The sequence below is a fragment of the Melozone crissalis genome, unplaced genomic scaffold (assembly GCF_028551555.1).
Source record: "Melozone crissalis strain CALT ecotype California unplaced genomic scaffold, PUWL_Pcris_2 ptg000041l_1, whole genome shotgun sequence".
Taxonomy (NCBI): Eukaryota; Metazoa; Chordata; class Aves; order Passeriformes; family Passerellidae; genus Melozone; species Melozone crissalis.
Window position 1 is genome coordinate 6,049,192 of NW_026535819.1, and position 15,450 is coordinate 6,064,641.

The 15,450-nt window shown below is 63.7% G+C and overlaps 3 protein-coding genes across 4 annotated transcripts; all 3 read right to left on the reverse strand.

Annotated features, from left to right (window-relative positions):
• Positions 1-1,204: 1,204 nt before the first annotated feature.
• Positions 1,205-5,861, reverse strand: AK1 (adenylate kinase 1). The gene is made up of 7 exons (XM_054284268.1): positions 5,821-5,861; positions 4,542-4,582; positions 3,422-3,457; positions 2,734-2,897; positions 2,411-2,527; positions 1,711-1,902; positions 1,205-1,424 (listed from the first exon to the last, which is right to left on the reverse strand). Exons 2-7 carry the CDS (start codon positions 4,549-4,551, stop codon positions 1,359-1,361), a joined length of 585 nt encoding a protein of 194 aa, XP_054140243.1. The 5' UTR covers positions 4,552-4,582; positions 5,821-5,861; the 3' UTR covers positions 1,205-1,358.
• Positions 5,862-8,329: 2,468 nt separating this feature from the next.
• ST6GALNAC6 (ST6 N-acetylgalactosaminide alpha-2,6-sialyltransferase 6) lies at positions 8,330-11,705 on the reverse strand. Of its 2 annotated transcripts, XM_054284366.1 has the most exons (7): positions 11,616-11,705; positions 11,069-11,187; positions 10,113-10,177; positions 9,807-9,986; positions 9,243-9,640; positions 8,971-9,078; positions 8,330-8,891 (listed from the first exon to the last, which is right to left on the reverse strand). In XM_054284366.1, exons 3-7 carry the CDS (start codon positions 10,125-10,127, stop codon positions 8,702-8,704), a joined length of 891 nt encoding a protein of 296 aa, XP_054140341.1. In that variant the 5' UTR covers positions 10,128-10,177; positions 11,069-11,187; positions 11,616-11,705; the 3' UTR covers positions 8,330-8,701. The 2 variants fall into 2 exon arrangements, with proteins under 2 accessions (XP_054140341.1, XP_054140342.1); XM_054284367.1 differs by lacking the exon at positions 11,616-11,705 and having other exon boundaries at positions 11,069-11,231.
• Positions 11,706-12,663: 958 nt separating this feature from the next.
• On the reverse strand, positions 12,664-14,830 carry ST6GALNAC4 (ST6 N-acetylgalactosaminide alpha-2,6-sialyltransferase 4). The gene is made up of 6 exons (XM_054284365.1): positions 14,757-14,830; positions 14,352-14,531; positions 13,775-14,187; positions 13,549-13,656; positions 13,283-13,468; positions 12,664-12,993 (listed from the first exon to the last, which is right to left on the reverse strand). The coding sequence occupies exons 1-6, from the start codon at positions 14,766-14,768 to the stop codon at positions 12,981-12,983; spliced, it is 912 nt and encodes a 303-aa protein (XP_054140340.1). The 5' UTR covers positions 14,769-14,830; the 3' UTR covers positions 12,664-12,980.
• Positions 14,831-15,450: the final 620 nt, after the last annotated feature.

Sequence of the window (15,450 nt, forward strand, 5' to 3'; positions counted from 1 at the left end):
CAGAGATGTCTCTCCCCACTCCCCAATTTTAGGCCGTGCTGTCCCAAACCACAGGACCCCTCTGCCCCCTTGTCCCCCCACACGAGGCAGGCCCTGGCGGGCCCCAGCCCTGGCTGGCTGTGCTGGCAGTGTCCCAGCCTGGCCGGATGGCTGCATCCTTCCTGCCCGCCTGCCTCCCCCGTGCCCCGCCTCTGCCCGCGGCCCCGGAGCACGGGCCTGACGTCGGCCCGACTGGTGAGTTTGGGTTTTCGTCTTGGGGAGTTTTGTTTTTTCCCTGCTGGTTTCCTTTCTCCGCTCTGACTCCTTGGCCCCGTGGCCTTGGCTGACCCCAGCGCTGCCGCCCCTCCTGCCCTCCCAGCCCCCTGGCTCTGTGCCCAGCTCCAGCGGCCCACAAGTGAAGTGTGGGGGGCCCTGTTGGGGGTGCAGCTCTGCTGCCTCCTGCCCTCACTGTGGCTGGGTAAACCCTGTCCCCAAGCTCCACCGCAGCCCCTCTGCTATGGCCTTATGCCTGTGTGGCTCTGTGGGTGCTGGGGAGCCCCCACATCCCCTGTACCCCACACCAGCACCCCCAAATTCCCATCTGTTGGGGTCCTGTGATTCACCACCCATCCTGGAGGACACCCAGCCTGGTGGTTGGGCTCATCTGGGTGTCCCCAGTGCATTCCCTATCCCCTGGGGTAAGAGCAGTGAGTGTCCAGGCCCAGCAGGACAGGGAACACCCCACTCCAGGGCATTGTGCCACCACAAACCACCACAGCGCAGCCACCGCGTACCCCAAAAATCCCCGACAGCCAACAGAAACAAGGAAATGCCAAGGCATGAAAGCGCTGGAAATCCCCATCCCAAATCCGGTGGCCTCCAGCTCCTGGCAGGCAGTGGGAGCGCTGGGACATGTGCAGGACACACACCCAGACACCAGGGGGTTCAGCAACCGGGACACGGCGAGGGAGCCGGGACTGGCGGAGGATGCAGGCGCAGGCTCCCTGCAGGCACGGATTGGGAAGCCGGGGCGAGCGGCCGGGATGCTCCCTCCCTTCCTCTGAGCGCAGCATCGCGCTGCCCCGGCGGGATAAACACCCGCTTCCTGCCCTTAATCAGCTCCAGAGGGGCTGGGGGGGAGAGAGAGGCAGAGAAAAAAAAAAAAAAAAAACCTCTGGAAAGAAAAACTCATTTCCTGCGACAGAAGAAAAAGATAAAGTCTGGATTCATTAAAGTGAACTTTACTGGGGAGAGACGGGAAAGAGCCAAACACAATGTCCTTGAAATTTCCTCCGCACGGCTCCGTCCACGAAAACAGGATAAAGCCGCTTCCGCTGTCTCTGCTGGAGTGCACCGGGGGAGCTGGGGCCGGGGGCTGCTCACAGGCAGTCGAGGTGGGTGCAGACCTGCTGGAAAACCTCCTCCACAGAGCCCTCGGCGTTGAGCTGGGTACAGAGGGGACAGCGGGGGGACTTGCCCGAGGGCTCTCACCCGAGAGCAGCTGGAACTCTCCCAAGGATGCATTTTGGCCATGGGGAAGAGACCAGGGCTCGTTTAGGGCAAAGGGATGCAGGCCATCCTTGGAGGGGGTTGTGTTGGGAGTGAGAGGGGTCAGGCCCACCCCAAACTAGGCAGGATTGAGTTTTCCTGCTTCCCTCATCATCCCCATCCATCACTTCCCCTCCCATGGGACACAAGCCCCAAGCTGGCATCGGTCTCATTCCCGCTTACCTGGCGGACGATGCCTCTGCTCTTGTAGAAGGCAATGACGGGCTCAGTGGCCTTGTAGTAGGTCTCCAAACGCTTCTTGATGGTCTCCTCATTGTCATCCACCCTCCCACTGGTCTCTCCTCTCTTCAGCAGGCGTTTCACCATCGTGTCCTTCCCCGCATCCACGTACAGCAGCAGCGTGGGGGGCGCGATCTGTACACAGAGGGGACGTGGCTGTCACCACACTGAGCTGCTGTGGCTCTGATTTGGCTTGAGGGGTGGTGGTGGTCAGCATGAGGGTCACAAATGTCCCCACACAACCCTCTGCCTCCACCCACATGGGTCTGGGGGCCACCAGGACACAGAGATGTCCCCACGCCATGTCCTGCCTCCCACCGCTTTGGTCTGGGAGCCACCAGGACACTCTTCCATGTAGAGGAAGGCAAAGGCACACTGCAGCCAAGCCCTGGCTCTCTGCCATCACCATCATGCCAGCACTGCTGTCACGCTCTGTCAGCCTGAGGACACCCTGGTCCCTCCCCCTGTGCTCTGGGCACAGGCTGTCCCCAGGCAGGGGGACCTGCTGCCCAGTTTAGACCCTTCTGGGATGTGATCTCTGCTGGGATGGGGAGCCCAGGCTGCTGCTGCATTGAGTCTCTGTGCTAAGCTGGTGTGTGGCACGGCCCAGCACAGCACAGCACAGAACAGCACCAGTCCTCACCTTCTTCTCAAACTCCTCTCCCTGCTTCACCTCGCGGGGGTATCCATCGATGAGGAAGCCCTTGGACACGTCTGCTTTGGCCACCATGGCATCCCTCAGCATGTCCAGCACCGTGTCCTGGAGAGGGAGGACAGAACTGCCACAGTTGGCATGGGACAACAGGACACCCACTCAGCATCCCTGGGTCCCTGCAGCATCCCTGCTGCAAACCCCACCCTGGGATGGCAGAGCCAGAGATGCCTGAGCTGTGTGCCAGCCATTACTGTGGTGGCCCCACTGCCAGCCCTGCACACCCCCTAATGTGGCAGCTGGTAGGCACTCACCAGGGGCACCAGCTCTCCCTTCTCCATGATGGCCTGCAGCTTCTTGCCCCGCTCCGAGCCCGAGCTGACCTCTGCCCGCAGCAGGTCCCCCGTGGACAGGTGGGTGTAGCCGTACTTCTGCACGATCTTCTCACACTGCGTCCCCTTGCCCGAGCCAGGGCCACCTGCAAGGCACACGTGTGCCCCAGCCATGGGTAAGGAGAGGGAGGGTACACGGGAGCAGCAGCACAGACACACACGAGCCCTCAGAGCTCAGTGACACTGCAGCTGGTGTCCCCAAGCCCAGCACCAAGGGGATGGACAGAGCTCCTCGTGGTTGCCCAAGTGCTTGGGGGTGACATGGGCTGCTGAGAATTGGCATGTGGGCACCACACCCTGATGGATGGCACCCAGGGCATCACCACCCAGGGTTTTGTCACATTACCTCCCAGGGATTTGTTGTCACATCAACCCCCAGTGGTTTACTGTCACATCACCCCAGATGCTGCCACCCCATGCCTGGCCAGAAGTGCCCTCCTGGTCCCACCATACCCCATGTGGACTCAAGGAGCCAAGCTGGAGCCACAGCCATCCCACAGTGCCTGGGAATAGCCCACCCTCAGCCTCCAGCCCTGTTTCCCCAGCCTAGGAGTACAGGGAAAAGGCCTGGGCTGACCCCACCAGTGACAGGATCCAGACACAGACTTACCCACCACAAAGATGATTTTGTGCTGCTTGAGCTTTTCTGGAAAAGAGAAAGGAAAAAAAAATAATTATCAAAAGCCAAAAAGTCCAACAGGGAGTGAGATGTCCCCAGGGGGTGCCAGATCCAGGGCAGGCATCCCTGGGGATAGAGGGGACCGATCCAGGAGAGTCCTGGGGGGAAGATGGAGAGGGAAGCAGACGTGTGTCCTGGTCACCTGGGCAGGCTGGGATGTGTGGCCACGTCTGAGCACAAAGACACCACGGCACCTCGGCCATGGGGTGGAATTCCAGTGCCACGTGGTGTCCCAGAGGTGCTCACTGTCCTCGGCTCCACTGCAGGCAGGGACTGGCCTCATCCATCCCTGCGGCCGGCTCCTCACCCCGCTGGGCTAACTGGGGCCGCGGCAGGCTCGGGTGGCATCGAGCGCCTGGCACAACCCCGGCAGGACCCCAGGGCAGCTCCCTGGGCTTGGTGGCCGCTGTGCAAGTGGCACTGAGCGCCCCATCCCCTGCCCAGCACCTGGCACAGGGCTCTCAGCACCTGTGGGGTCTGTGCACCAGCCGTGGTGTGGGGCGATGCCGGGGTGTGATGCCGAAGGGGGAAGCAGAGCTAAAAATAAAGTTGAGCTGCTCTGGGGCCACTTTCCCATCTCCTGATTACAGCTGGATGAAATTTCAACTCCTTGGCACCCAGCACTCCCCAGAGCTGGGGATGGAGCCAAGAGTCTGGCAGGGACCAATGGGATGTGGGGCATGTGGGGGGGCTGGAGGGACATGGGGGATGGACAGAAGGGAGGGAGGCAAGGACACAGGGGCACGTGGAGGGGGGAAGGCAAAGAGGACCAGGGCTGCACGTAATGGGGACAAATGCAGGGGACAGAGGCAGGAAGGGAAGGGGAATGCAGAGGGGATGGATGGGGGGGACCAAGGGGACGGATAAAACGGGGACAGGGGCATGCAGAGGGGATGGGTGCAGGGGGCAAAGGGGATTAATTCCATGGGGGGGGGGGATTGATGCAGGGGACAACCAAGGAAAAGGACACAAGGCAGACAGGGAGATGCAGAGGGAATGGATGCAGGGGACACTGAGGGGACAGAAGCATGCAGGGAGATGGATCACTCACCTGTCGCCATGCTGATGGTTCAGGCACAGAAGCACTTAAGGCTGCCAGGAAAGAGAAGGATAAACAACTCAGCACATCATGTCACCACCAACAGTCTGGGGAGAAAAAGGGCCACCCTTTTCGGTCATGATGGTGCCCAGCTTCAAGCCCAGACTGGGGGGATGGGACAGAAGACACAACTCCTGGCTCGGCCCTGGAATAGAGAGCTGAGGGATCTCTGCTTCTGCGGCCATCACTCACCTGGCTCCAGCAGTCACCCTCCGCATCCGGCTGCGGTAAGGGCATCCCCATGCCGGGTGACGCGCGGTGACGTTGCCGGCTTCCTCCCCTGCCCTGCCCACATCCCAATGCCTGAGGTGCTGCCCGGCAGCAGGAAACCCGCGGGGGATGCCCGGTGCCACCGCAGCACCGAGGGATGGAGGCAGCACCCTGACTCCCCACGGGCTGGGTTTAGGGGGTGTCCCAAGGAGGGGGTGCAGCACCCATGGCACCCCCAGGAGCTCGAGGGCTGTTTGGCCACCCCACCTGCCCACACCCAGCCCCGCAGCACCCGAGCTGCTTGGGCACGGTGCGTCACCCCGAACCGGCCGGACGGGCTGCAGGGAGGGGGCACCCGCAGCCGCTGGCAGGTCGTGTTACAGCCTCCAAAGGGCAGGGGCTAAGAATGGCCGCGCTGAAACCGGCACCGGGTCACAGCCCACCGGCGCCGCGGGGACAAAGTGCTGACACGTCCCCCAGGGGGTTTGGGGAGCGCGGGACCCCCGGGTCCCTGACTGGGGGGGTGCTGAGCCCCAGGAGAGCTGGCAGCAGTGCTGGTGGGTGACAGGGGCTGCGGCCCTCAGGGCGAGCCGGGTGCTGATCCAGCGCGGTGCCAGGGGCGCCGGTGAGGGCGGTGTGCAGGTGACCGCTCCAGAAGGGATGGGGGGCGCTGACCCGCTGGGGCCGGGGCTGGGGAGGGGGCTCAGGGTGCCCTTGTGCCCCCCCAGCCAAGGCCCGTGCGGGCTGCACCCGGGGGTGCCCCAGCGATCTCAGCTCCATCCACCCCTCCCATCCCATCGAACGGAAGGGGAACGCGCGCCGCAGCCCCTCCCGGGGACCGGGCCCCGCACCGGGCGGCTCCAGCGCCGCTGCGGTGCCCCCGCCACGCTCCCAAGCGCCAAGCCGAGCCCCCCGCGCTGCCCCGGGCCCGCCCCTGGCTCGGTGCCCGCACCGACCGGGCCCCGGGGGTCCCGCACCGCCCCGGCCCGGGGGTCTCGCACCGACCGGGTCCCGCACTGACCTGGCCCGGGGGTCTCGCACTGCCCTGGCCCGGGGGTCTCGCACTGCCCCGCCGCCGCCGCCCGGGCCCGCCGGTACCGCTATTTATAGAGCACGGCGGCGCGCGGGGCACGCCGGGAGCGCGCGGCACCGGCGGCGCGAGCGAGCGGCGCGGGGGCACCGGGAGGGACGGGCGGGAGCACAGCGGGGGTGGGGGGGGGCACGGCCGGGGCGGAGAGCGCGGTTAAACCCTCCCGGCTCGGGGTGCGGGGCCGCCCGCGAGGGGAGGGAGCCCCGCCCGGCCCGGCCCGGGGGCTCCGCGGCGCCTCCGCCCCCAGCTCCGCGGACGGGAACGCTTTTCGTGTCACTGGCCTCGTGTCGCCTCCCCGCTTCTACCCCCATTCCGTTCTCATGTCCCCATCCCTTTCCCTAATGCCCATCCCTGTCCCTAGTGCCCATCCCTATCCATAGTGCCCATTCCTGCCCCTACTGTCCCCAACCTTGTCCCTAATACCCTCGTGCCCCCATCCCTATGTCCATCCCTAATGTCCCCATCCAACCCCCATGACCCCATTCCCATCCCATCACTACTGTCCCCATCCTTGTCCCTAATACCCTCATGCTCCCATCCCATCCCTATGTCCGTCCCTAATGTCCCCATCCAATCTTCATGTCCCCATTCCCATCCTTAGTGTCACCGTCCTTGTCCCCAATGTCCTTATGTCCCCATTCCCATCCCTAGTGTCACCACCTTTGTCCCTAAGGTCCCTATGTCCCCATGTCCCCACCTCAGCTCACACACCCCTCTCCCTCAGCTCCAGGCGTGTAAAACCCCGCGGGTGTTGTGTCCTTGTTGACATCTGCGCACTGAGAGATGCTGGATGCCAAAGCCAATTGTACAGATTTTATTTAACAATAAAATGTGAGGTAGAGAAAGAAATAGAAAAGAGGGATTGTGCATCTGGGGGAGAGAGATTGGGTAAGCAGCCGATTTGTCAACACTGTGGATCCCTCAGCATCCCCTTGGTCCTTCCCCCCCCCTGGTGTTTATGGTGGTGGGGGTCCCGAGGTTGTTAAAAACTTCTCACTATTTATACATTTTTGCACATGAAGGCATTAATGCTCATTGGCTACACAGCTCCTTCATTCCATTGGTTAAATTAGTCCCTCTCTTCTAATGCTAATTAATGCCATGTCAGTCTCTCTTCCAGTCCGGACCCTGTTATCTCCCCCTGCCAGAATTACCTTCTACCCAGCTGGAGCTGATCCCATCCACCAGTTACCTGGCTGGCTTTCCTTGTGGAGTCTTTGTGTCCTTTATCAGTGACACATTCTTCTCCTCCAGTTTTGTTTACCACCCCTAATCTGAGATAATGCTCGGACGATAGCACCACCTTTATCTTATCTCAAATTCCTCTTGGGAATCCAGCAGGTGGAAGAGGAGCTTCAGTGGTTGCAGGTGCTGTCTATCCCATAATTTGGGGTGATCTGTTTGATCAGTGATCTGTGTAGGAGCAGCTGCCCCTCCACAGCTTGCCAGGATGTGCCAGACCAGGCTGAGTGCCATGGTTCTGCTCCCTTCTGTGCCCATCTCTTGGCAAAGCCCTTCTGTGCCACCAAACCTTAGCCAGGCACTGGTGATCTTTCAGTCCTGGCACTCGCCTGCCCTTCCTCCTCCTCTGTGGCTGCAGAGACCCCTTTCCAAGACCCTGTGACCCCAGGGCACCTGGCTGGGGGTGAGGTGACACAAGCTGGGGAGGTCTCAGGTGTCACCTGTCACTGTCAGAGTTGGAGTCAGTGAGGGACTGGACATGGATCCCACCTGGACACGTTGGTCACCTGAGTGCCCAGGGGGGACAGTATTGCTGGGGTCACTGCCATCATCCCCAAAAACCCGTCCAGAGCCAGGGCTCAAGGTACCAGACTGCAGCAATATTTATTCCTGTACAAACAATTACAAAACATGGGTGCCCCACTGCTTCCCCCAGCACTGAGCCCCCCAAAACCCCAGCCACAGCCAGAGGGAAACTGAGGAATGGATTCCTGCCAAGGCACAGCACCCAAACATGCCATATTTAGGTGCTTTCCCCAGATCAGCTTCTCTGCTGCTGAGAAATTAATAACAAAGTCCTGTCCCAGCCACAGGGTGCCAAGAGGCACCACTGCCCCTCACTACCTGCCCACTTCTAAATTGTTTATAAGCAGCTGCTGGCATTTTGTTTCCACTAATGAGCAGCCCCTGCTCACTCCTTCATCCAGGAAACCCAAGCAGAAACCCCAGGATTAGAAGTGGGGAGAAAAAAAGCCAAAACCTGCAAAAAGCTCCCAAAAATCCCATCTTTCAGTTAGAGAAGGTTTTGGCAGTGTGGGGCACAGCGGTGCTGGGAGGGGCTGGTGTTTTTGGGGTGCTGAGACAGGGAGGGTGGTAATGTCACCCCTGTGGGGTCCCACCAAAAACTGTGGGGTTCTGCTGTGGGAAGGATGACTGAGGGTTGGAATGAGGGGCTGGGGATGGCAGGGGTGGGGGGCTGAGCTCCAAGAGGGGTCTCCTCACCCAGACAGTTGGGGGAAAGTCTCTGTGGTGACCCCAGAAGCTTTGCAAACCAAAACTGAGCCGAGGGGACCTGGAACCCCCTTAGAGCCTCACAGGGGCTGCAATGTGCATGGACCAGGATGGGGCAGGATATCACCCCCAAGTATCCTGCACAGGGAGGGGGGGGACACCCCAAGTTTTACATTCACCACCTGATCCCCAAAACACAGCTCAAAACCCAACACATCCCAGGTGCCAGGAGCCACCATGCACAACAGCAGCGGTCCTGTGGCGCCTGACCCCACCACTGCCAGGGGGATGCAGGGAACCCCCCATCCATCCCAGCTGCCCAGCAGGCGTGGGGCAGCCCCTAGGTCCAGGAGGGGTGGGAGAAGGTGATGTTGTAGAGGCCGGCCCAGCTGGCAAAGACCCTTTTCTCAGTGATGAAGCGGTGGTGGTTGCCGCGGCGGCTCCGCTCGTTGTGGATGTAGGTCGTGCACTCGTCGGGACCCTTGGGCTCGTAGTAGTGGTAGGGCAGGCGGCGGGGTGGGGGGTGGCGGCTGCAGGGGGCACAGAAACGTGGGGTGAGCCCCATGGTGGGGTCAGGGGGCTGAGGGGGAGCCCTGGGGGTCTCCTCACCCGCAGTAGCTGGGTGGCACCATGCCATAGACGTGGATGGCGTCGCACAGCTCCACCGCGATCACCATGGTGAACCAGCCAGTGCTGAGCCACGAGCGAGACTTCTCCCTGGAGAGGAAAAACAACAGTGAGGTGATGCAGATAATGGACCCCCTCAGTGTCCCCAGCGTGCCTCAGGGACCCCCCAGCTCAATGCTGCAGCTCTGACAGTCAGCTCTGTCTTGGGAACTTGCAGAAAAGGGGGCAGAGCACAGGAGGTGGCTCTGAGGTACCTGTCCTTCCCTGTCTCTCCCCGAAACAGCTCATCAAACTGCTTCATGCGGCCGGGGGAGACCACGTAGGCTGTCATGTTGGGGAAGGAGGCGCAGACGCGCTGGATGATCTTCAGGAGGCTCTTCTGCATCTTGGTGGGCGGCCCCCAGAAGATGAACATGGTCTCTGGGGTCTTGTTGACGAACTCCTGGGGCCGCTTGAGGACACGGTAGAGGCTGGAGTGGGCCACCACACGGAAGCTGGTCTTGTTGCCCACATCAGCACTGTAGGCCGTGGTGGGAGCGTCGTTCATGCGGATGGTGCACTCAGCCCCGTCGATGGCCGTGCCCAGGTGGGTGCCCAGCAGGTGGCTGGAGCTGGTGACAATGACGCATTGGTGGCAGCGGGCGGTCAGGGTCTGGTGATGATAAATGCCGTCAGCAGGTGACTTTTGGTGTCACCGTGGGCAGGGCACTGTTCCCTGCGGAGCCGCTGTCCTCGGGAGGGGACAGCTGGGCTGGATGCCAGCAGAGGGACAGCCCCTGTGTCACCGCCCAGCCCCGGCCCCGCTGCCCAGCCCGTACCTTGTTCCCGCACACAGGCAGGTACCCGCTTTTCACGCCCCACTTCTTGAGGTCGGGGGGCCGGCGGGCTCTGCCCCGCAGGCGGCTGTAGGGGAACACCTCGCTCCCGTTGCCGGAGCTGTAGATGATCAGCAACATGATCAGGGCAAAGAGGACCCCCAGGGCGGCGGCGCGCTGGCTCTGCGGGCGGGGGGACAGCGTCAGCCGCTGCCCCACCCGCGGGGGGGCATCCACCCCTCTCCCAAGGCATCTCCAGCAGGTGCCTGCTGTCCCAGGAGGGCCCCGAGGGGATTCTCTGGCACTCACCGTGCTGCCACTCATGTCTCTGTGCCAGCCTCAGCACACAGCGATCGCCGGCGTCCCGCGAGCACCTGCAAGGCGTGTGGTCACCCCAGCCTGGCCCTGCAAGGAGTGTGGTCACCCCAGCCTGGCACCTGCGTGTGGTCACCCCCAGCCTGGCCCACTGTCCCCAAGCCAGCCTGGTGGGGGTACAGGTACACAGGACAAGTCTCCAGGTCCCCCTCTGAAGAGAAGAACAATCCCCATTTACGAGGGATTGTACGAGAATTTACGAGGGGGAAAGAAATGCTGTTGACAGGGGTTGGGCAGACTCCGGGGTGTGGAAGAGCCAAACCCAGCCTGGGGAATCCCCACGTTAAGCTCTGTCCGGGAAGGATTATCCTCCCCTCGTGGGGATGAAACCGCTCAAACCGCAGGGTTAGGGAGGGTCAACCTGCTGCTCGTGCAGTGAAATTCCATTAAAACCACCGCCACAGGAGCCTTGGAACAGGAGGGAATGGAAGGAACCCACTCACCCCACTCAGTGCATGCATGGGATTGCATCCAGCAGACATGCAGGTACTCTGCATCCCCAGAACCAACTCTAACTTCCACTCCAAGTGGACTGATCCAGTTTAGCTCTGGGAGCCCTGGTTAGTGAGCCCCAGCCATTCCTGGAATGCTCCAAGCAAATGGAAATTAAAACCCACTGAAGCCTCCTCTTTACTAATTGTCACACGGAAAATTATGCAACAGCTTGAGATCAACCCCTGGGGGGAGCTGACACCTCGGAACGCTCTCAGGGCCGGTGGCGGTGCCAGCAGGTACCAGCCTGCCCGGGGCGCCCAGGCCGGTGCGGTGATGCTGAGGGGCTTCGTTGTGCAAAGGTTGGGACAATGTGGGACCCCCACTCCCGGACCCCACTTCGCTCCCTGCAGCTCTCGGGCCATGTGGAGCCCCCCGGAGGGTCCCCGCGGCCTTACCTCGCCTGCCGGGGGCTCTCATGGGGAGTCCGTCACCTCCTGCGCCCCGCGGGCGGCGGGAGCTGCCCGGGCCCTCCGGCGGGCTCGGCCATGCCGGCACCGGCGCTCACATCGTCGCTCTGCGGGAAAAGGCTGCTCCAGAGCCGGGCCCTCCTACGCCGGGGTCCCCCAGCCCCGGATGCGAACCCTCCCGCCCTCCGGGAAGGGAAAACCCGCCCGGCCCGGGGTGCGAACCTCCCGCCGCTCCTACGGGCGAGTCCTCCCCCGCCCCGGGAGCATCCCCCGCCCCCGGCCGCGGCGACACGGGACGGAGCCGGACCCTTCCCACCCTCCACTCCCGCACCCTTCCCACCCTCCATCCCGCACCTTCCTGCCCCTCCATCCCCGGACCCTTCCTGCCCCTCCATCCCCCGTGTACCGGCCCCGGGGGCAGGGGCCGCTTCCCCGCCGCGTTCCGCCCCTGCACCGGCTGAACGGGCCCGGCGGGGACGCGCGAGCTCCACCGGCCGCTCCGGCCCGCAGAGCGCCCCGGTACCGCTGCCGATACCGATAGCGCTGCCGATATTGATAGCACTGCCGATGCCGGTACCGTTACCGCGGCCGTTACTGATATCGCTGCCGATACCGAGCGCGCCGCTGCCGCCGCCCAGGCCGGGTCCTAGTGCCGCCCTCCCGAGATGGAGAGAGCCGCCGGGTCCTAGTGCCGCCCTCCGGGATGGGGGAGCACCACCGGGTCCTAGTGCCGCCCTCCCGATCCCGGGGAGATCCGAGCGCCGCCCTCCCGGGATCGGGACAGCCGTCGGGAAAGACCGGGACTGATCCCCCGAGGGCACCGGTGCGGGCAGCGGGGATGGGCAGCGGCAGCGCTGCCCGTGCCAGGAGCAGCCCGCCGTGCCTGCCCGCATTGCTGGCATGCCGAGGTCTCCCCCGCGCCGCTCGGGGCCCCGCTCGGGGAGGTTTCGTGTCGCACGGGGAGAGCTCCACCGCTGGCAGGGACCGGCACCCCTGAGGCGTGTCCAGAGCGATTGCGGCCCCGCTGTGCCGGAGATGCCTTGCCCTGCGCAGGGCTGGGGAAGCTGAGGTGACAGCTGTGAGCTCCATGGGCTCCTGTGCTGCACTGCCCTGCAGGAAGCAGCCCTGGCAGCACCCCCAGTTCTGCACCACTCGCTCCTCACTACACCCCAGCATCTCTGCTCCTCCTGTCACCCCTGTTCCCCAGACAGCACCTCAAACATGTGGCATCTGTTTACATGTTCAAAGGGCTGCAGTGGGCTCAGGGCCATGCACCACCATGGCCTGTCCCATCTCCCCAGGGACAGGGGAGCTGCCAGTGCCCTGTGACAGCCCAGCAGCACTGAGCTCTGTGGGACTGAGGATCCCCAGACCCAGCACCCATCCCGAGAGATGCAGCTGCTGGCTTCCAAATAACCTCAACTGCTTTCAGCACCCTCTTCCATCTTTAGGCTCAGCTCTACCCCCTTGTCACCTCCCCCTCTTATTTATAGCCTGACATCCTGTGAGGAGGTGTTGAGTGTCCCCCTCCCTCACTCCCTGTCCTGTCCTGCAGCCACAAGGGGCACAGCAAGGGGCACCGCTGAATTAAAAACAATTTTAATGGCCATGTTTGCTTTGGTCTGAATCCAAGGACACTTGTGACAAGGCAATTCATAGCCCCTAGGGCACAGGTGGCTCCAGGGTTTCCAGCTGAGGGGCTGCAGGCACCAAGCAGCAGAAGGCAGAGTCTGGATCCAGGTGCCTGCACCCCACACCCAGCACTGTCCAGAGGGTACAGGTGGGGCAAGGAACACAGTAGAGCTTCGTCCCTGTGAGAGGCACAGGTCTGTGGCCCTGGCAGGGCTGAGCATTTCTGCCCCATGTCCTGCTGGAGTCCAGCAGCACGTCTAATCCTGCATTAAATATTCCTCCTAGTAGAGAGAGCAGAAAACCAGGTCTCCCTGGCTCCATCCAGGCAGGCGTTTGGAGTTGGTGGGGCTGCATGGGTCCAGCTCATGCCCCCCATGTACCAACAGGGGGTTCCCAGCCCCTCCACCAGCTGGGAAACAGGCACTGCTGTGCAGAGAGGGAGACTCCCTGCTCCAGGGCTTGGCAGGAGGTGTCCAGCCGTGCCACCGGCACAGCTGGGACGTGTTGCTGCAGGATGAGAGCTGCCCTGCGCCGAGGTTCCTGCCGCCTCACGCCGTGGCAGCGCCCTACCTGCCTGCCCAGGATGGGTGGTTGAAGACAATGTTCCTCCTCTTGGCCCAGCGGGAGAAGATAGCTTTCTCGGTGATGAAGCGGTGCCCGGCGCGCCGAGCCTGCTCGTGCGTCAGGTACATCCTGCACTCGTCCAGCCTGCCCTTCTCAAAGTAGTGGTATGGCACGCTGGAGTGGTTCTTTTCCCTGGCAGGAGGACACAGGGTGAGTGTGGGACTTGTGGGACACCAGAGCACCCCTCACCTGCCCCTGCCACCACCCCACACCTGCAATAGCTGTCGCTGACCATGCCAAAGACACAGATCTGCTCGCACAGCTCCATGGCCAGGATCATGGTGAACCAGCCCGTGCTCAGGAAGGAGCCGGATTTCATCCTGAAAGGCATCATAGTCACACTGGAGTGGGTGGCACCCCCTTGGGTGGCAGTGCCACCACTATGGGTGCGTGATGGAGGACCCTATGAGACCTCCTGACCTCAGGAGCCAGCAGTACCTGTTCTTCCCTGTCTCATTCTGGAAGACATCGTCACAGTATGTCATCTTCTCCTCGGTCAGGGTGTAGATCTGCAGCTGGGGGTACTTCTCCATCACCTTGACCAGAGCCTGGTAGGTTGAGCCCATCTTCTCCCTGTTCATCTTTTTTGCTGGCCCCCAGATGAAGTAAAGGGTCTCTTGGGACTGCTGGAAGAAGTAAGGCTGGTTGCCCAGCAGCAGGGGGACGCTGGTGTGTGAGACCACCCGGATGGTGCTGCGGGCCCCCACGTCCTGCTCGTAGCCGGCGGTGGGGGCATGGTTCATGCGCAGGACGCACTCCTGCCCGTCGATGGCCTGGCCCAGCTGCGAGCCCAGCATCTGCCCCGAGCTGGAGACGATGGCGCACTGGCGGCACAGTGCTCGCTCCAGCGGCTGTGGGGAGAGGCACCGTCAGCTCCTCCTTCCCTCCAGGATACACCGTCAGTTCCTCCTTCCCTCCAGGATACACCACAGCCCCTGCCCGCCCTTCCCAAAGGTCAGGGAAACTGAGGCACAGGTGGGCCGAGCTGCCCCAGCGCTGCCCCATCCGCACGCACCTTCCCGTCGGGAACGCGGCTGTAGCCCGGGAAGCTGCGGACGCTGTCAGCCCTGGCCGTGGCGGGGCTGTCCCGGAGCGCCGGGGCCGAGCAGCAGCGCTGCACGGGGGTGTGGGAGCCGAGCAGGATGTACAGCACCGCCGCCACGGCCGCGCACACCAGCGTGAGGAAGAGCCGGACCTGGGAGCAGAGCGGGGGGAGCTCTCCGGGCCTGCCCGAGCACCGGCCCCGTGCCGGTAGCGGTGGCCCCGCGGCCATGGGGCAGCTGCCGCTCGGAGGGTGTTGAGGTGTGCGGGGTGCCGGGCCCGGCTCACTCCGTGCCCTACGGGCTCCGTGCCGCCCGCGGCACCGGCAGCAGCCGGGCTCAGCCCCCCGGCCCCTCGGCCCTGCCCAGCGGGTACTCACCAGCGTCTTCATGCTCGGGGGGCTGGCGGATCCCCGGGCGGGCTGTGGGGGTCACCGGCAGGGCGGGGGCTCGCACCCTGCAAGCAGAGCGGGCTCAGCGGCGGCACCCGGGATCCGGGATCTGGCTGCCGGTATCGCCCCGGTCCCCAGCGCCCGGGGTTCCCTTCCACGCCTCGTGCCGGGACCCCCCCAAGGCTACTACCGGGATCCCTCCCCGCATCCCATTCCCATTTCCCGGGGTGCCCCACGTGTGCAGTTCCCCGCTCCGAGTGCCGTTCTCCCCGTGCCCCGCGAGTGCCGCCCCGCCGGGCAGGGCTCGAGCCCGAGGGGTTTCCCCAGCGCGGCATCCCCGGCTGGCGGTGCCGGCCCCACTCACCGAGCCGGGCTCCACCGGCGGCTCCCGCATCCCGCCCGGAGCGGGGCTGCCGGGCCGCGGGGGGCGGAGCCGAGCGGGCACTGCCGGAACCGGCACCGGGACCGCCCCCGCCCCGCCCCGCGACCCCGCTCCTCGGGGGCGCGCCCGCCGTGCCCGTGCCCGGCGCAGCGGGACCGACCCCGGCACCCAGCGCGTGTGTCCCGGTACCGATCAGCCCAACCAGCCCGTGTGTCCCGGTACCGATCAGCCCAACCAGCTCGTGTGTCCCGGCACCGATCCCCGCCGCTCGCCCCGCCGTGTGCCTCGGCAGCCAGCCCA